The sequence below is a fragment of the Perna viridis genome, chromosome 15 (genome assembly GCF_037379345.1).
Source record: "Perna viridis isolate PV_CMFRI_1.1 ecotype Kerala chromosome 15, ASM3737934v1, whole genome shotgun sequence".
Taxonomy (NCBI): Eukaryota; Metazoa; Mollusca; class Bivalvia; order Mytilida; family Mytilidae; genus Perna; species Perna viridis.
In genome coordinates, this window is record NC_142459.1 from 352,227 (window position 1) to 374,016 (window position 21,790).

Below are 21,790 nucleotides of genomic sequence, written 5' to 3' on the forward strand. Positions count from 1 at the left end.
AAAAATCTGTGGAAGCCGGCAAATTTGTAATTTTGTTGGACACGGGATCTACGAGGATAGCCTTGTTTTATCACAACCGGAAGTAGGTTTTAGGAAAATGTCCGATTAGTTTCGAACAAATTACATGCGCGTCTTTGAAATGTTTTGTCTAGCTGGTGTTTTGATTATGTTTCAAAGTTTCAATAGATAGAGATGTAACTTTATGCTTTGACGAACATTTCTCAATTGGCCAATATTAATAAAATTGTAGACAAATTTGTATACATTTAGAAAAACGCTGTAAATAAGAGTGTAATCTCCTCCCCAACCTATAACCTCTTCCCAATTTACCACGTATCATTCCGGTAGCTTTAATATAGGCTCTGTTATATAGGATGTGAAAAAAAAAATCGACAACGCATGATCATTACTCATAACAAATCCACAAAGCTACTTTCGTTGTACCATACTCATTTGCATAAAAAAGCGGGGTTTATAGTACATTGTGTGGCAGAGGTGCAAAGGTTTGAAATAGTGAATATACCAACAGCACAGGATAATAATAATAATAATAATAATAATAATAATAATAGTTATACTAATTAAAGAGTAATCAAGGGAACCAAGGTTATAGCGATAATCAAATGAATGTAATCCAGGGACAAAGACCAGACATGGAAAACAGACATAAACAACAAAGAACATGAAGTAACTAAAGCCATACACACAAAGCAACAAAAGCAAATGAGCAACTCTACTTAAAACTGGGAGCATGGACCAGGTACGCCGGTAGGGTAAGCGTCCTCTGCTTTTCTAGAAACACCCGCCGAGTTATTCATTAAAAGTCAAGTCCAGGTAGACAAAAGAGGAAATGACTTCCATTTTTAGACCGATGGTTTGGCTTAATATGATTCATGATTCCTCGACACAAAATCTCGCGAGAGCTATATTGTACCGTGATTCAGTAAATTAACTTGTCAACAACATTTTACTGGGATTTGATATTTTTTGTTAACACTAACTTTAAATTTGCCAACATTATTTAACTGAATTTACATTTTTTGTTAACACTAATTATAAACTTGTCAAATACATTTCACCGGGATTAAATATGTTTTGTTTATACAAACTATAAACTTGTCAAATACATTTACCAGGATTTAGTTGTTTTTTTTTTGGTTTATACAAACAATAAACTTGTCAAATACATTTACCAGGATTTAGTTTTTTTTTTGGTTTATACAAACAATAAACTTGTCAAGTACATTTACCAGGATTTAGTTTTTTTTTGTTAACACTAATTATAAACTTGTCAAATGGTAAGTTAAGATGGCTACCGATAGTGGTGGACATGTTATTTGCCCGGGTGTTGAAATCAGTCAAACTATGGATGTATTTATGGATTCATCGCCTGTTCTTCCCATGGATCAGAGCGTTATTGATAGTTCTCAGTGAAATGGAACTTTAGGAGAGTATTCACCCCAAAACACTGACTTTATCAGAGTTTTCACCGAAATTGGTACCACAAGTCAACAAAAGGTAAACAATGGCCACGGTGAACTCAACTCTACCTTAAACCAAACTTTTCAAAGGGATTATGTTCCTCAACAAGAATTCATTGCAAAACTAGATCGGGATCTTGCAGATCTCCCTAAAGATGCATACATAATAAAACTTATTGAACTAACAAATAATTCGGAAGATTGCCTTACATGGTATCGAAGTTCGCCTGCTAGTCGAGCAAAATCACTACAAGGGTGTCCCACGGGGAAATTATTTGCAAGAAAAACGACTACAAAAAGCTCTTCATTAACAAAGTATGCTAGAGATTGTCATATATTATATATGTTTCTACAAGGCGATAAAATTCAAATTGAAGAAGTTTTCAGAAAAGACGATGGTCACAGTAAATCCATTGTTACCGAAACTTTTAGCGAGTCCCTTAATACTGAAATTATCGAGATGCGTATTACTTTACATGCTCTTTTGGAAAGGGTGTCAGAACTAGAAAAATCCGAGCAATTGAAAGAAAAAACAATTAAGAATCTACAGTTGTTAAACAGTAAGCTGCGTTCAGAATTGTGCGATCTAAAAGATCGATTCAATACACATTTGAGTGAATGTGAAAGAAAGTCAATACAAAATGACACTAAATTTAAATTAATCTCACAACAAATCAAACCACTGGATGATTTTGACTTAAACAAATTTAAAACGGACATAGATCTTATAAACTCAGATCTGGATAGACATGTCAAGCTACAAGCTATGATGCAAAAACATTAAACGAGTTAAAAGTGTTGAACAAGCCGTCTTATGCTTCGAAGTTGTCCCCGGAGCGAGCCCCTACGGATTTAAATGTCAAAAACACGTCGGCAAATACACACGAAAAAGTGAGTACAGTTTCGCCGCAGAACAATAAACAGTTAGACACAAGAATATCTTCCGGCGAAAGTAACGGTACGAATCGAGTTTCAAGTTATAACGATGACATGCTACCATAGAATCAAGTGGTGTTAAACAAACTTTGTTAAACTCCGAATCGAACAATATAAATATAATTGATACGAATGAAGACCAAGTAAATTTTAGAATTTCTGTTCGTGTGCATGGTAATACCGAGGAAACAAAACCGACCAACTCTGATGTATTCGTTGGTGTGTCTCCCAGAAAAACGTTCGGCAATGTTCTATTTATCTGGAATTGACAATAAGTCCACGAGGTTTAAAAAGAATTAAAAGGAGTAAAACCTACATTTTTACAACTCTTCCATGGCAAATATGGATCGTCTCGTATTTCCGCAGAATTGAACGTATCAGAAGATTGCGCTGACCTTATTGAAAACAATACTCATTGGCCGTCCGGTGTACGATGTAGAAGATGGTTAAGCAACCGCGACTGGCAACAGAAATGGAGTGAAAGTCGTCCAGAGAATTAGTCTGGTATATACAATAAACTAGTCCCCATGTTGTTCATAATGTTTATTTTTAATAATAGTTGTGTTGCTTTTGCTATAATGAGCCTTAACATATTAACATGGAATGTGAGAGGTATAATGTCATCCACTGTGTGCTTGGCAAATTTACTTAATCATACAAATTGTGATATTGCAATTATATGTGAGCATTAACTTAAACCAAACTTTCTTTCGTATATGGAAAGTTTTGATAAAAGGTATCGTAGTATATCAAAAACTGACAAGCTACATGAACCATACTACTATACACATGGAAAAGGTGGTATCTCTCTAATGTATAAATCTACTTTACAATTCTCAGTTAAAGAAATTGTAGATACGAACTCTGATAGAATTGTAGGTATTGAAGTGAAATGCAAAAATTCTAGATCAATTTTTATTTTTGGCGTGTACTTACCTGCAGATAGTTCAGTTGATAATTATAGGCAAGAGCTAAATGCCCTTGATGACCTGTGTTCGTTTTACACTAATTATGGTAAAATTATTGTTGCAGGAGACTTAAACTCTAGTTGCATCAGTAAACACATGAATCTTACAAACAGTAAAATCAAAAGAACTACAAAATTTTGTAAAAAAACATTTTCTATATCACCCATTTACTGATTCATTTAAGGCTTTGCGAAAAGGTCCAGACTTTACATTTCCCTTAAAGAACACCATGTTAGACTATATTTTACTTGAAGAGACGCTAGTCAGACAATTAAGATAATACGAAATTCTCGAAGAAGGAACATTCAGTTCGACATCGGATCATCTGCCCGTTATTGCATCCGTTGTGCAAGAAGAAAATATTCATATTGAGTCAAACAAATTTTCGAAGTTGCATCGTGGCACAAAGTCACCGATCAGCATGTGCGTAAATACGAAGACAGTCTTCGTGAACCGTTAAATAGTCTTATACACGATCTTCAACACAACGACAAAGACATAGATTCCTTTTATTCGGATTTGGTACTACGATACTTGATGCGGCAAAAGAATCAATACCATGTAACAGATTCAATCCATATACGAAACCGTATTGGAATGCAGACGTTAAAACAGCGCATCGTAAAGAACGTGAAATGCGTAAAATATGGTTGCAGGATGGTAGATCAAGGAGTATGCAATATCCCTCTTACTTTAATTATAAACGAGCGAAACGTAATTTCAGGAATATACAGCAACTTGCTCATGATCAATATACGGAAGAGACATACGATGATATAAACAATGCAGCTGAATGTGATATAAGGTTGTTTTGGAAACTTATAAAGCGACAGAAACCAAAACAGTCAAACGTGTGCCATGAGATAAACTTTAATAACACTGTTCATAATACCCCCGAATCGGTTTGTAATGTGTTTGCCAGTTACTTCAAAGACTTATATACACCGTCCGATACTTCTATGTTTGACGAATCAACATTCCGTGAAGTGAATAAAATGTATGACGACATTGAAACTGTGTGTGACGTTGTTAAAAAACAATACTTACCCGGTGGTATCATAACCGACGAAGATGTTGCGGCGGTTATCAAACAATTAAAACGTAGAAAAGCAAGTCGAAATGACTTGGTTCAAAATGAACATTTAATTTTTGGCGGACCGAAACTAATTGAATGCCTCACAGTTTTTCTAAATACTATGATATCTAAATGTGAAGTAGCCAGTGATTGGCGAAAGGGTCTTTTGGTTCCGTTATTTAAAGGTGGTGGCAAGCCTAAGTCACACCCTGACAGTTACCGACCCGTTTGTCTCTTGTCCAGTGTGTTGAAAACATTTAAAAAAAACTCCTACTCCAACGTATACAAACATTCGTGATAATACGAGGATCGTTTCCAAATCCACTGCAACACGGGTTTCAGAAAGGTCTGGGTTGTCTGACTGCGTCCTTTTGTCTTCTTGAAACAATTTATAATAACATTGAATAACACAGTAAAGTATTTGCCGCATTCCTAGACAGTAGAAAAGCCTTTGATGCGGTATGGCGCAAAGCACTTATGGTCAAACTTTGTGACTTAGGTGTTAAAGGTAAAGCTTGGTCCTGTATAAATATGTTATATAGTAATACACAAAGTTCGGTTATTGTAAATCAACGCAAATCGAAGTATTTTGAAGTAAATGAAGGTGTAAGGCAAGGTGGTGTGTTATCTGGTTTTTTATACCTTGTGTTTATTAATGATTTAATCAATGAGCTGTGTAATTCTAATCAGGTAACAGGTGTAAATAGTATAAAATGTTGTGCCCCTTCGCTTGCTGACGATATTACATGCATTGCTACAACACCTAGAGCATTACAACGAATGCTTGATGTGTGCACCGAATATGCGAATAAGTGGCGGTTTCAGCTCAATGGCAAGAAATCGTGTGGTGTGATACAATTTTCTAAATCGTTCGTAAAATCAGCCTTAAAATGGACAGTTAGCCAGGAAATAATTCCAATTTTAGAAAGCCATGTGCATTTAGGGATTGAACTCAATGGTAAATTTAAGTCTCTCTCAAGGACAACGAACGTTTGTAGGAAAGGTAGAAACATTTATTTTGCAATTGCCAATATCAGATGTCGAAATACAAATCCGTCAGTGCTTATGAAATCATATAGATCTGTTGTTATACCCACCGTTCTATACGGTTGTGAAGTATGGAACAATTTAACGAATACCGAGCTAGCACTTCTAAATAGATTTCAACATTTTGTTGTCAAACGTGCACAAAAGTTCAGCACACTCACACGATCGGACATTTGCAAAAGTATGGTTGGGTTACGCAGCATAACAAGTGAAATCGAAAAACGCAAACTTTATTTCTTCGGCAAACTTTGCAAGTTGGATAATAGCTGTTTGGCGAAAACTATCTTCCCACATAGACTTTTTACATGCCTAACAGACAATCGAAATCGCATAGGCTTTATCCCGGATATTTTAGATATCTTAATCAAATATAACCTGTACGAATGCCTTGTGATCTTTATCAGAGACGGTGACTTTCCTGGCAAATTAGAATGGAAACACATGGTGATAAATGCGGTTCATACAAAACATTATAATGACTGGAAAACACGTATAGACTCACATAGTGGCTTTAGTCGATTCAGAGAAATCCACAATTCCATTGCTGTTGCTGACATCTGGAAGTACCCTGCAAACTGCTTTGATCTGCGTACCGCTCACATTATTGCTAAATACATTTCCTCTGTACCAAACCTAATCGAACAATCATGTAAATTATGTGATCAAATATTCACCAACATGCTTGTCCATGCTACCCAAAACTGTACAAGTACTTCAGAGTTGTTTAATGTTCGGATGGACCTTATAATTGAACATTTTCCTCTAGAGTTGTACGTAGAACTAAGCGAGTATGATGATGAATCGCTTGTCCGAATTCTCCTCGGTAGGAAAACTTCCATTGAACTCTGTGATTCCGATATAGAAGAATTCAGACGACTCTGCTACATCCATATTGTAAAGTCAACAGGCGAATATTTAAGATGCTTACGTTGTTGCAATACATTTTTGTAGCTAATGCATGTAATGTCACTAGTACACGAACATATCTTCCTCACTTTACTTGTATATAGTAATGAATTAATAATACAATTCATTATTATTATTATTTAATACTTCCTATTTGTGTGTTAATTAATTTGTAATTATGTAATTGCAATCTCTATTTTGAGGAATTAAAGAATGAATGAATGAATGAATGAATGAATGAATGAATGAAATGTCAAATAAATTTTACCGGGATTCATTATTTTATGTTAAAAGTAACTATGAACTTGTCAAATCCATTTTAACGGGATTAAATATTTTTTGTTAACACTAAGTATAAACTTGTCAACAATATTTTATCGGGATTAAATATTTTTGTTAACACTAATTATAAACTTGTAAAATAAATTTTACCGGGATTAGTTAACCGTTACAATAAACTTATCAAATTCATTTTACCGGGATTAAATATTCTTTGTTAACTATTACTATACACTTGCCAACTTTCAAAATTTTTGTTAACACTGACTATAAACATGTCAACAATATTTTACAGTGATTCATTATTTTATGTTAACACTGATTATAAACTTGTCAACACCATTTCACTGAGATTATTTGTTTAAAAGAAAGATTTGTTTACAGACTTCCAGTTTTCCAAGGACCTTCTTCTTCGTTTTTGATACCCCTGATTGCTCTAAAAGATATGGACACGTGGCATTGTCCTCGAGATGCTGCATGTAAGTTTTAGTGTCTATAGACACATAGCATTGTCCTCAAGATACTGCATGAACATTTCAATTTCTGTAGACAAGGGACATTGTCCTCGAGATGCTGCATGTAAGTTTAAATATCTAAAGACATGTACATTGCCCTCAAGATACTGCATGTAAGTTTAAATGTTTAAAGACACATGACATTGTCCTCGAGAGGTTGCCTGTAAGTTTAAATGTCTAAAGACACGTGGCGTTGTCCTGAAATACTGCATGTACATTTCATTGTCTGTAGACAAGTGGCATTGACCTCAACATACTGCATGTAAGTTTAAACATCAAAAGACACGTAGTATTGTCCTTGAGATGCTGTATGTAAGTTTAAATGTCTAAAGACATGTACATGGCACTGTCCTCAAGATACTACATGTATATTTCAATGCCTGAAGACAGGTGGGATTGTCCTCAGGATACTACATGTAAGTGGAATTGTCTTCAGGACACTATGTGTAAGTTAAACTCTCTAAAGTCAGATGGAATTGTTCTATAAGGACATGGACACTATATTTAATTTAAACTGTTTAAGGACTTCGTGGATCACTACAAATAAATTTAATTTTTTAAAGATACGAGGAACTTCCCTCATGACACTGCATGTAAGTTACAATGCGTGAAACACACGAAACTGTCTACAGAACGCCATTAGACGCTAGTCAATACTAGTACTTGTACCTGGTGGTCCGTAAATTCCTCCCCTATATTCGAGAACAGAGATGTAAAACGTGATTAAAGTCGCGGGAATAAAGACGACGCTAAAAATAAAAACGATTCCAAGATATAACAGGTCTACAGACCAATAAATACATTGACCTGCCTATTTCTATAGAGAACTGTCTGCAAACAGACATCTGAGGTGTATTCTAAAAGAATATTCAAGGGAACCAAGATTCTAGCGGAAATCAAACGAATGTAAACTAGTGACAAAGACCAGACACGGAAAACAGACAAACATAACAGAGAACATAAAGTAACCAAAATAATACATAGAAAGAAACATAAGTAAATGAGCAACTCGGACTCCACTGAAATCTGGAAGCATGTACTACGGGCATTGGTAGGGTAAGCGTCCTCTGCTTTCCTAGAAACACCCACCGATACTTAAAGTAAATAAGTTTTTAATTAAGGCACCGACCATTTTTATATTGGGGGGGGGCATATTTTTAAAAAAAATATTAATTTCACTTTAATAAAAAATAAAAAAAAATAATTTTTGTGTGGCTAGAAAAAAATAAATTAAGTTCCACAATGGTAAAAAAAAATAATGCTGTATTCTGTTTTTTATAAAAAAAAATTTAGGTAGAAAAAAAATTAAAATCTCATGTACATATAGTGAATAAATAATGTATGAGGAAGTGTGTAACAAATGTCTTTTGTACTAAAATTTTATGGTTTTTAGTGTCAAAATTCATGATGTTATAATGAGCAACTAAATGAATATCAATATCCAGAGACTCTATATATAAAAGTACACGAACTACCACTAAACATTATGACAGAGAAGAGGTAAGAATACCAGATGGTCCGATTATAGAAGACTATGCCATACATTTGAGCAATGAGAACTTGCTTCTAATATTAGAAATAGTTCTTAAAATGACATACAATGGGGGTTACAACCTTGATATTTTGGAACGAAGTTAGATGGAAATCATCCGGAGCGGTCATACTATCTTCGTATTATTTTTAAACAATCATAATTTCGGGGATTTGATACATTGCATCTACCCCAAAGAACTTGAGGTAAAGGATACTACAGACACTGTGAAGTCAGCCTCATATCTTGACCTACACTTAGAAATCGATGGTAAAGCAAAACTATTGACCAAACTTGACAAACGTGATGACTTTTCATTCAAAATTGTCGACTTTCCTTTCATCTGTGGTAACATCCCTTCAGCACCTACGTATGAAGTGTTCATATCACAACTCATACGTTATGCCAGAGCTTGCCGAAACTACGCAGACTTTGTATCGCGCTAGAACTCTAACAAATAGGCTTCTGGAACAGGGTTATGTTGCTACAAGATTTATGGTCGTCATCATTAACTTGTGGATCGTTATGGTATATCCATCTGCATCATGAAAACTGATATATTCAACGGGTCATAGTTTTCCTTTCCTCGTTTGTCTACCCCGGATTTGTATAACATAAGGAAGAGGCGCAGTAGACAAACAATGGGAGAGACATATAACACAACATGCTTAACAGAACTTTGATTCTCAAAGGAATACAAGCCATGTGTATCTAATGATACAATCGAGACAACTGAGAAAGTGTAGGTCTATTAAGATACAACCTGACGAGGTTAAAACAAGATTGCTGAAAGAATAGTTGACGAGGTATTACATAAGCATCAGAAAAGGAGTAAAGAGAAACACCAACGAGCTCGCTTCAAAAGCAAATAATGCAATTGCCAGAAATGACACCAAACCTGCGTACAACATCACACGCAAGTAGCATGACCAATACATCCAAACCAAGAAAAGACAAAGATGGTAATGTGATACATGTAACAAACCTAGATCGACCACTTTTAAATGGAGAAAAAAAAACCAGATGCTCCTGATCTACCCCCTCAGAAGACATTGATGTACATACTGGCCCAATCAAAAGTCATAAAAGCCCTACGGAGAATCAAGATTGGAAAAGCCCCAGGATCGGGTTTGGTTATCCCATTCCACCACCTGGGACACACAACCCAGTTGCTCTGTGGGCAGTGGGACCTAGCCCCCGCCAGGTTTCTGATCACTATTTAGTCGCTTTTTACGACAAGATTAGCGCTGCTGCGGGCCTATTTGTGTACAGCATATCGAAATTTATAATATATAAAACTGGTCATGTTTATATCTTTGACACTTGGACCCGCACAGAGTCCTACAGCATCTAGCATAAGCTGTTTGAGAACATCTGGGAAATCCCTGATGAGTGGAGTTTAGGTTACATCATTGAGCTTCCATAGTAGGGCGACCTGAGCAACTGCCAAAAACTGTTAAGGAATTCAGCTACTCTCACTTCCAAGTAGAGTCCTAGCAAGAGTCATTCTGGAAAGAATCAAGACAGCAATATATACAAACATCTGTGATGAGCAAGCCGGATTCCGATGCGGCCGATCATATATTGCCCAAATTGCCACGTAACGGGTCATCATCGAGCAGTTGATAGAATGGCAATCAACTCCCTACATCAACTTCGTGGACTTCAAGAAAGCCTTCGACATAGTTGACAGAAATACTCTTTGGAGGGTACTAAGACACTATAGAATTCCTATCAAATGGTAAAGATCATTCAAGGATTCTACAAAAACACAAAAACCCAAGTCATTTACAATTCAACACACTCACCATCTTTCGGTGTACATACAGGACAACGCCAAGGTTATCTCCTGTCACCCTTTATTTTAAATACAAGTGTGCAAGAATTTTAATTAGATATAATATACAATCATGAATTACATCATAGACTGCTCTTGATCTAATTGATATATTTTGGAGTGCTACACAAGTTGATCACTATAGATTCGCCATGCATAATTGATTGTGACGGGCTGCTTCTCTGCACAAGTCCCAAACTGTCTCGTGCTGTTGCAGAATTTGCAGGGAAGCTACCCGTCTGCATGAGTCCCATACTTTCTCATGATGCGTTATTGTTTAGAAAGAAAGAGCAGAACCTCATCCAATTCCTGGCTACAGACAAAGCCATGTCTTGTTTAGGCCAAGTTAATTTCATCCAACCCTCACCCAAAATGTGGAATGGTTAGGAAGGATTTTTTTTTTTTGGTTTTTATTGCTGACCTTATATTTGCTAGCATTATTTTAGCTATTTGATGTATAGACATGTTGTTAATCCATAGCCACATCAGTGTCACAGAGGAAACATTATTTTGGTAACCAAACAAATGAAAGATTTAAACATTATAGTGCCTAAATACAAGAAACTGATTTAAAAATCCTGATTTTGAAATTTCCGTCCTATTTTTTAATTTAAAAAGTTATTTTTTAGAAGTCGGAGGTGTAAATCTACTGATTAATTTTATTTAGTCTTAACAAGAATAAAATATCTAATTGATCCTAATCTTTACTCCGTTGATATTCATATAATATTTCCAATTTTCTTGTTTATCGTTATTTTGACTTGCAGAAAAAAAGAAAATCTGCCATATTCTTGAAAAAAAAATTAATTCCTGTGCTAAAAAAAAATAGTAAAGTAAGTTTAAAAAGAGCAGAAAAAAATATTTAGCAGCATTGAAAATCCCAGCCCCCACCTCCCTCAGTATAAAAATGGTCGGTGCCCAATCATAATATAACTCTAAATATTATAAGCAAATTTTGTTCCGTTTTTTTTTTACGTTGTCTATTAAATAAATTAAACCTTGTGTTCCCTGGTGCAATGACTGCTGCTATCATAAAATTAAAACCTGCTCAATTCCCTGGTGCAATGGCGGTTGCTATCATAAAATTAAAACCTGCTCAGTTCCCAGGTGCAATGACTGCTGCTATCGTCAAATTAAAACCTGCTCGGTTCCATGGTGCAATGGCTGTTGCTATCATAAAATAAAAACCTGCCGAGTTCCCTGGTGCAATGACTGCTGCTATCATAAAATTAAAACCTGCCGAGTTCCCTGGTGCAAGGACTACTGCTATCATTAAATCTAAACCTGTTAAGTTCCCTGGTGCAAGGACTAATGCTATCATAATTATTGTCTAAATTTACCATTTATATATTTAACCATTTCAGTTAATGCTACAAGTAACAACACGCACGAATTATCTTTAGTCACACCGAATATAGTATACCAACGCTTGGCCGAGGTAAGGTACATCATGGTTCAGTAAGGTACATCATCCAACGCCTGGCCGAGGTAAGAAAACATTATGGTTCAGTAAGGTACATCATCCAACGCCTGGCAGAGGTAGGGTACATCATGGTTCAGTAAGTTACATCATCCAACGCCTGGCCGAGGTGAGGAAACATCATGGTTCAGTAAGGTACATTATCCAACACCTGGTCGAAGCAAGGTACATCACGCTCAGTAAGTATCCAACAACAGATGTTCTGTAACAAATTTATTCCAAAAATGAGGTCAGCTATAATATGTATAATAACGGATGTTATTAACTAGCATCTAGGTGGAGCTTTGTCAAGTAAAGATTGTTTAGTCAGATAATTGTGTACAAACCAAACGCTTGGAAAGGACTTAGTCCAGTTTGTTTAGTCCGATCTTAACCGCAACTTTATCCACTTAATTTAGACCGATATTATGTACAAATGCTAAGACTGGGCTTTGTAAAATTAAGTTTGTTAAGCCAGATAGTGTGTACAAACGCTTAGAAAGGACTTTGTCCATTTTTTAAGTCAGATCTTAGCCGGAACTTTGTCCACTTTGTTTAATCAGATATTATGTACAAATGCAATTTTTTCAGGTTGGATAACTGTATGAATCCTAACAAGGGCTATTTCCATTTGACCTCATTACGCCACATTTAATTTGTAAATCTTATATACAAAATATGCATGTTTTATTAATCTTGATATTTTACGCAACAAAAAAATGCATTTTCATATTTTCACAGACACAAGGAAGTTTGATAGCTGCATCTGTTTTCGAGGTTTTCATTGGTTTGACTGGTTTAATAGGGATCATGATGAAGTTCATTTCACCAATAGTAATTGGCGTTACAATCTTCTGTTTGGGATATTCTCTATATCCTGTTGTAATAATTCTTTGTCAGGCGCACTGGGGTATAGGCATTGCGTAAGTTAGCACTGTATACTCATTATACAGATGAAATGTTTAATAGTTGTGTTTCAAAAATCATATTTGGTCACAACTGTTATGTAACGGAGGAATGCTTGAATTTAAAGTGTCAGCAAAAAAAATGATTTTTTTCGGTTTTTCATCTACAGTAATAAAAATGTCATGAAAAAAAGCTTTTTATAGATTTAAGGACTTCATACTTACTCTGTTTCATACTTTGAATGATAGGGAAGTATTTCAATTGAAATAAAATTGGCGATAATTTTTCCTGATGGAAAAGACGAGACATACATTAGTAACCAAACATATAGTACGGTTATAATGGCAATATGATGTTGGCATTTAATTTGTTCAAATTTCAGAATCACATAGATGCCTGACACTAGCAAACTTTTACTGATTTGAAATGATAATGATAAGAAGGAAATAAACAAAATTACACGCACACAGAAAGAAATAAACAAAATGATACGCATAAAAAATAGAAAATAAACAAAATGACACGCACACAGAAAGGAAATAAAGAAAATGACACGCACAAAAAATAGGAAATAAACAAAATGACACGCACACAGAAAAGAAACTGTAAAAGAGCAATCTGGGCTCCACTGAAATGCATTGATAGTGTCATCTGCTTTTCTAGGATCACCTGAATATCAAACTATCTTTCAAATTACAGAGGTGCCACTCTCATGGTTCTGTTGACAGTTTACATGTCTCATATCAGAGTACCTTTACCACAATGCAACCGAAAACCGAAGAAGAAACGGAAAACATTTCCTGTATTTCAGGTATTTCCGGTACGTATCGTAGCTCTGTTATGCTTACTACTAAACCTGATCTATTTCTATAAAAAAAAACATTATACTGGAATGAATTCCACATAATTTGTTGTGCGCATTCCTTATGAAGTTGACACATTCCACTCAGCAGGGGATGAAAATTAAGGCGATTAAATATAACAAATCTGGAATACTGCAGATGTTCATAGTGCGAAACAGAACAGAACAGAAATTTTATGTTGCATCACGTGATCCTTCTAAATTTACAACAATGACTCGCGATGTGTTTGTTTATTAAGTCAAGATTACAACATTTTATGCGAAAATACTACGATAAAAATATGACACTCAAATACTATTTTTTTATAACAAATTATTGTGCTCGAAAACTGAAAGAGTAATCAAGGGAACCAAGGTTATAGTGGTAATCAAAAGAATGTAATCCAGGGACAAAGACCAGACATGGAAAACAGACATACACAACAAAGAACATAAAGTAACTAAAATCATACATACAAAGTAACACAAGTAAATGAGCAACTCGGACTCCACTAAAAACTGGGAGCATGGACCAGGTGCACATAACAAGTCAAGTCCGGGGTAGACAAACGAGGAAAGGAAAACTATGGCCTGAAGTCACGTACAACGAAATAAACCAGCATACCAAAAATATTAGCCTAAATAAAATCGGCCTTCAGTTGTGATTGCTTTCAACACCAGACATTATGAATTAAAATATGATATGATATATATGATTCTCATATATTAATTTTGTCTTGATAACATGACAATCACATGTTTGTGAAAAAAAACATACGATTATCATATGATAATCATGCGATTATCATATGTTAACCAAATCACATGGTGCTCGACTTATATGATAATCATTTGATACAAACCATATGATTTTCATGTGTGGCACATTTGCCTGTGTAGTTGAAATGTTTTAAATGTATGTTCATGTATGGTTTTTTTTCTTTTTTTTGGGGGGGAAAGGATCGTTTCAGTATCTGTCGTTTATTTGAAGTACTAAAATGATATCTAACCTAATCGAAGTGAAGTTGCATTTGACAAACAGATAAAGATTTTTTTCTTATTTAGGTTTTCATTACAATAGCCGTCATGTGGATTACATGTGCTATCTGTACTGAGCTGAATATTTTCTCTGACGACCCTCAACATCCTACATATAAGGCTAGGACGGATGTAAGAAACGGAATCATTAGGGATACTCCTTGGATTCTGGTTCCCTATCCAGGTACATGTAATATATACCGGAATCATTAGGGATACTCCTTGGATTTTGGTTCCCTATCCAGGTACATGTAATATATACCTGAATAGAACCCATCTCCATTTTTATAACATGTACGAATTCTTCGTAGAATATTAGTGTTTTTATAGCCTCTTTAACTCAATAAAGATGTCACTATCCATAAACACCCACAAACAAGGTTGCTACGCGTAGCCATATGTCACCCTGTCGCCACCAGGACATTGTAACGCAAAAGTCAAATAAAGTCCAGTAAAATTTGTTTAATAAAAATTGCAATGCAATAATGATCAACTACATATTGTGACTATTAACATACAAAGTTTGAATAAAATGCAACGAGCTGCTTCGGAGGAGTTGTATCTAAAATGGCAAGTGTGACCCACGGACGGTCACCGGTATTTCTATTGCCCTTCCGCGGTGCGACAGGGAACAAAATTGTGAAGTTAAAACACACATACATACGAATTTATCACCGAGGCATATCCCCTGTGTTAAACATGTAATTTACAATATTGTAACTCATTATACATATTTTGACAGAACTTGTCGGTGCTAGATTATTCTTTGAAATCTGTATTATCTATTTGTCAATTAGACTGTTTTTTCATGCATCAAGCTATTCACGAGTTTATCATATACGGCACGGTAATCACTGACGTCATGACGTAGACGTCGTTAAAATATGTTTCAAGATAGTAAAATCAATATAAAGTAAGTCAAAACGGCCGAAACAGTATTGGTATGAAATGCTCGTAGTTTCGAGAACATCTTCATTTTGTTATTACGTACTTAGAACAACGAAACAGTATCATTATTTTATTGTAATAATTATTCCTTCACTCTTATGAGAATGACTTTATAACTAATCTGATCTAAAAGAAGGAATATATGTTAGCTACGTTTTGGCTAGGCCTAGTTTCCGGGATTTGATACATCGCATCTTTCCTTTCATCGGTGGCAACATCCCTTCAGCATCTGCGTATGGAGTTTTCATATCACAACTCATACGTTATGCTAGAGCTTGCCGTAACTACGCAGACTTTTTGTATCGCACTAGATTCCTACAATTCGGCTTCTGGAACAGGTTTACAAGATTGGAGTCATCACTAGATAAGTTTTTTTTTATCGTTCGGTGTATCCATCTGCATCATGAAAACTGATTCGTTCAACTTGTCATAGTTTTCCTTTCCTCTTTCGTCTACCCCAGACTTGACTTTTTATGAGCCACTCGGCGGGTGCTTCAAGAAAAACAGAGGAAGCTTACCTTACCGGAGCACCTGGTCCATACTCTCGGTGTTTGGTGGAGCCCGAGTTGTTTACTTTTGTTACTTTGAGTGTATTATTTTGGTTATTTTATGTTCTTTATTGTGTATGTCTTTTTTCCATGTCTGGTCTTTGTCCCTGGATTACATTCTTTTGATTTCCGCTATAACCTTGGTTCCCTTTATTACTCTTACGAATGTTGTATAAATCATACGATGATTGTAACGAACTTTGTACTGTCCCTTTAATAAGCTTGAACATATTGTTTTTGTAGGTCAGTTTGGAATACCTGGATTTAATACCGCAATTTTCATTGGATTCTTTATTTCTGTCGTTACTTCCGTTATAGAATCTGTTGGGGATTATGTAGCTACGTCACGGGTTTGTAAAGCATATCCGGTTCCAAGGCATGCTATAAATCGTGGTATTGCTGTTGAGGGAGTATTCAGTGTTTTATCGGGATTTTTAGGGACAGGACATGCTACTACGTCATATAGCACAACGATTTCTTTACTAGGAATAACGAAGGTAGGGGTCGTACTGAGATACTGGACATAACAGAAATTTATCAGTTTGTTTTATTTGTTAACAAATTGACAAAATTTGATGGCTGTATGACTAAATAAACTTGTTAATTTTCATTTCATCTTTGGCACTTAATTTTTTTCTGATTTATCCTGTAATTTGCCTATTACTAATTATCTTCCTTTATGGTATATTATCATGAGTTCGGTAATTGTGTTATAACCTTTATCAAGGATAATTACTTTGTCAGCCTTTTTCTTCATTAGTCACTTCCTTTACAGATACATAGTAGAATTGTGTTGGTAATTGCTGGTTTATTAACAATAATGTTTGCTGTTATTGGTAAGTTTGGAGCAGTTTTGACATCTGTACCATCTCCAGCTTTAGGTGGAACAGTTCTTGCAATGGTTGGCGTACTATGTTCAGTTGGCATATCAGCTTTTCAGAGTATAGAACTTAGATCTAGTAGAAATATGTCAGTCATTGGAATTTCAATATTTGTTGCCATAGTGATGGCAGAATGGCAAAGACAGTTTCCTGATTCTCTACGAACAGGTAATATAAACTATAATTCTTTCCTCTGTTAAAACCTGTAAATTGTTTTGTTATTGTGACAATCTGTATTTCAATATAAACCAAAATAACGCTGATTGCGTTGACTGCAGTCGCACCACTACTTGTTATTCATTAAAGAGGTAGACCTACGGTAAGGGAAATAACTCTTGAAATCATTGATATATTTGTATCATATTCAATTTCATCAAAGCTTCTCACGTTTTCATTTGAAATAGAATGAAATCAATCCAAGTTACTTTGATGCTTACATGTGATTGATGTCAAATGCTGAATACAAACGTTCAAATGATTTGTAAGAGTTGTGTTCTTTATCCTAGGTCTACCTCCTTAAAGTAGTTCAAAAAGCACCAAAATTGTTTCATTCCTCAGAAAAAAACCTCTTTGGAGAGGGCACTGCAAGTCATAAACGTTTGTTGCAGAAAAAAATCCGTGGTCTATGGACTTGAATCCTGACGAAGAATCCATCTTACAATAAACACCGATTTGTTCATAGTTTTACTTTCCTGTTTCGTCTACCCTGGGCGAAAGATTTTATGAACATTTCCGGGTGTGTTACGAAACAAAAAAGCATACGCCATTCCCTACTTGTGTACCCGGTCCGTCCTCTTAATTTTTAGTGGAGTTCGAAATGCTCAATTACACCTTTTTTCATCCTTTGGTAGCAATCTTTATCAAAATGAAATTGGCACTATGCAAGAATTATTATTCTTGATTTGGTTTGGTTTGGTTAAAGTATGTGGGAGGTGAATGCAGATCTGAGTACGATAGGGAGTATTGTAACGTATAAAATATAACAAATATAGAACAGCATAGAATTTTTGTTTGGTGGGTTTTGTATTTCTTGAATCACCTCTGCCATTGGCAGAGTCTGAATTTTATACCGACTGACACCATATTGTTTGTTTAGTTATTTTGTTATGCAACATTCTTTTCTTACAGACTCTGACCAGTTGAACCAGGCCGTTAAAGTTACTGTTGGTAATGCCATGTTTATAGGGTTTATATTATCATTAATTCTGGACAACACAGTCAAAGGTAAAGTAACTGCCTACCCACTTGCCATATGACAGGTGCCACTGACAAAGGACACACTTACTATGCCGGATCACCTTTTTTTATTGGAGTTCATATCGCTAGTGCTTTAGCTTTTTTGTGTGATGTCTTGTTTCTCTTGTCTTCAGTTTTTTGTTGTTTCTTTTATTGTGTAATATTTTTTGTTCTTTATTCGATTCGCTGCATTATGTATGTAGATCATCTCTTTCACGTTTTTATATTTTGTCGTATTTGAATCATCACACTGCTGAAGCTTCGGTATTTTTTGCCGATATCTGGAAATGTTATGTAGAGTTTAAATTATCCCAATTACTAGACATCACAGTCAAAGGTAAATTAACTGTTGGAAATGTATATATTCTAGCTTATTCTTGAGTGTATGATTCAAGGGTCCATATAAAATATAGTCAAATGTAAAGTAACTCTAGGTAATGTATATATTCTAGCTTATTCTAGAGTGTATTATTCTAGGGTCCATATAAAATACAGTCAAAGGTATAGTACTAAGTACGAAGTGTCAAAGCTTTAATTTAAAACAACACAAATAATGTTACAAAATCAGTCAACAATAGTATTTCAGTACAATCTTTCCTTCCACGGAATGTCGTGTGCATTCTATATCTGATTCTGGACAGCAACTAATTAAGAATATACACTTAATAACTTTAAATTTTCAATGTTTTACTTGTTTAATCCATGCTCATAATTACATTTTCGATAGAGTATTTTTTTGTCCGTGATCATAATTTCCATTCTCAGTGCGGTATTTATTTGGTGCATGACATTACAACTACTTCAGAACCCAAACAACATGACCAGAACGTGAACACAGAAAAGGGGACGACCTACAGATACTTTGTTACGAAGCAAATAAAAAATAAATATTAAATTAAAACTGACATGACATGGGAAACAAGACGTCACACAAAAACCAAAGCACTATTGGTATGACCTCCCGCAAAATCTGAGAGTGAATTGATGTGCGCCGGAAGAGTAAGCATGTCCTGCTAGGTCAACGGCACCCGACATATTGCAAATGAGTATAATCCGGCAATAGTATAACAACAATAATGCAACACCCCGACACAAAAGGGTCCCGTCAAAACAAATCACACTACACACTTTGGCGATATTATTCAATTAAATAAAGTTTCATGATGTAAACAAAGACAAAATTGTCAGAAATTAACAGTGTTAATTAGGATGATAAAACCACCAAAACATGGGTTATTACCAACTGTATTTCCAAAAAAGCACCCCGTGCAAGGGCGGGTGTCAAAAGAATAGGCCTGCAGCAGCGCTAAGCTTGTCGTAAAAGGCGACTAAGTAGTGCTCAGAATTCTAGCCGGGGCTAGGCGCTCTGCCCACAGAGCAACTGGGTTATGTTCCTCATGTGATGGAATTGGGTACCCCTGGCGTGTTACATGCTGCAGTTGTCAGGCAGAAAACAGAAAACCTGACCGCAAACGATAGTGGTGTACCGTGTTGGGGAAAAATGCCACGTTTCTCGTACGTTAAAGAACCCTGCTGTGGTATTCGATAGGAGTAGGAACATTTGCGCTCCGACACAGGAGGCTAAATTGCCCGACCCTACCCATCCCTCCCTTTTTCTAGTGGCAATGAAAATTTATCGACCCTATAATCCTTGTGTCATATCCCTATTTTCAATTCATCATTATTACGTGTTCATTTTATCATCCCATTTCATGTTCATCGCCTGAATATAGCTGAAATATTGCTGCTCGGGCGTTAAACCCAAATAATCAATCAATCAATCCAAAAAAAATCTAGGAATTGATTTTCAACTAGATATAACAAAGCGGTAAATCATGCGAAGAAGATAAACAACTGTCCGAAATTTACTCAAAGAAATGTAATATATCTCTGTGCCATTTGAACACACGATGATAGCGTGATATTTATAATTTGGAACCGTAGTGAATCATATGACCTTTTACGTGCTCCAGATGTGCTGTCGACGTTAAACTTCTGTAGTGGTGATATTAACAAAGGTATACCACAAAAAAAATTATTTGACCATATCTGCGCTATACAGACAAAGTCCATGTAGAGATCACAGACTCGACAGTAATGAATCAACTGTGAAAGGAATACTCAATACATCATAGGTTGGAGATGCTGGGAAGTCAAAATTATCACGTTTCGATTTCAAACGTCCTGTACAATTTATGTTCAAATTAAGATCGAAGTATGAGAAAGACTAAGGCGTATATGCTGTCTCTTTAACATCAAGTTCAGTTGGGTGGATTAGATGTAGGTAATCGCTGAAACTAGGATTTAAAAAAAATAATACATAATTCATACAACGGAAACTGAAATTGAAGGACTGGAATATTCGATTTTCATTTTTCTGTAGACACCTTTGTAAAAATCTGGCTTTATACGAATGTTGGAAGAGATTTGCCGAGAGTGGCACATAATTCGTTCATATCGGTCTTCCGGTGGTATGCTGGAACACATGTCCCAAAATTCGTGGTCTTTGTTGTAGAGATTATCCTTAACCATCAGATGTAAATATCCATGTGTCTGTAATCGTAATAATATAACAATAAAAATCGATGACAAAAATGACGACATTTACTTTAACTATGGACTTGCTTACTTTTTTAATGTTAGTGTCGTTTCGGATTTTTAGAATCAATTGTCTTTTGATATTTTTCTATTAAACTTTCTCTATGAGAAATGTTGATGCTTTTATGAAAAACAAATATTTCAGGTAGTGATAAAGAACGTGGTGTAGATGAAGACCGACTGCCACATGAGGATGATCTCACATCCAGGGCATACCTTTATGACTTGCCACTGATTGCTCGTTTACAACGTAAATATAAAGTGTTGCGTCACGTACCTTTCTTTCAGCCCTACGTCACTTCCTTTGAAAATAAAAGCTGAGGATACTGTTAATTAAATGAAAGACGCATTTGTTCGAATAAAGATTTATGTAGTTGGTTTTGAAACGACTTGTTTTCATATTGATTTTCTTTTTTATATTTAATGAAAAAAAACAATACCAAACTTCCGTTTGGAGAATGATAATGTCATGTTATTCCGTTCGGCTATTTGGTCGGAATTCTGAGTCGCTCAAAGGGTTTTGATTAGTTTTAGGAATGGATTGTCTTGTCCTTCCATAAATGATTATTATGGCAAGCCAAAGTGGACAAACATGAGTGTTTTCTAATATTACAAAAAATGATTTTTTTATATCACAAATTCATTTTTAATATAACAAATTTGATTTCTAATATTACAAAATCATTTTTTTGAAATTAAAAATTCAATTGAATTTCTAATATTAAAAAATGATTTTTTAATATTAAATATTGATTTTCTG

General features: G+C 35.2%; 1 protein-coding gene across 1 annotated transcript in view; it reads left to right on the plus strand.

The window, feature by feature from the left end:
* Window positions 1-21,416, plus strand: part of LOC148596450 (solute carrier family 23 member 2-like) — a 28,004-nt gene extending 6,588 nt beyond the window's left edge. The window contains exons 4-12 of the mRNA XM_088563780.1: window positions 7,077-7,171; window positions 11,940-12,013; window positions 12,776-12,957; window positions 13,640-13,760; window positions 14,847-15,003; window positions 16,559-16,812; window positions 17,091-17,364; window positions 18,325-18,420; window positions 21,176-21,416. Of these exons, the coding sequence (XP_088419906.1) occupies window positions 7,077-7,171; window positions 11,940-12,013; window positions 12,776-12,957; window positions 13,640-13,760; window positions 14,847-15,003; window positions 16,559-16,812; window positions 17,091-17,364; window positions 18,325-18,420; window positions 21,176-21,351 (1,429 nt within the window). The 3' untranslated portion in view covers window positions 21,352-21,416. The remainder of the gene's footprint in view (window positions 1-7,076; window positions 7,172-11,939; window positions 12,014-12,775; window positions 12,958-13,639; window positions 13,761-14,846; window positions 15,004-16,558; window positions 16,813-17,090; window positions 17,365-18,324; window positions 18,421-21,175) is intronic.
* The last annotated feature ends 374 nt before the right edge of the window (window positions 21,417-21,790 follow it).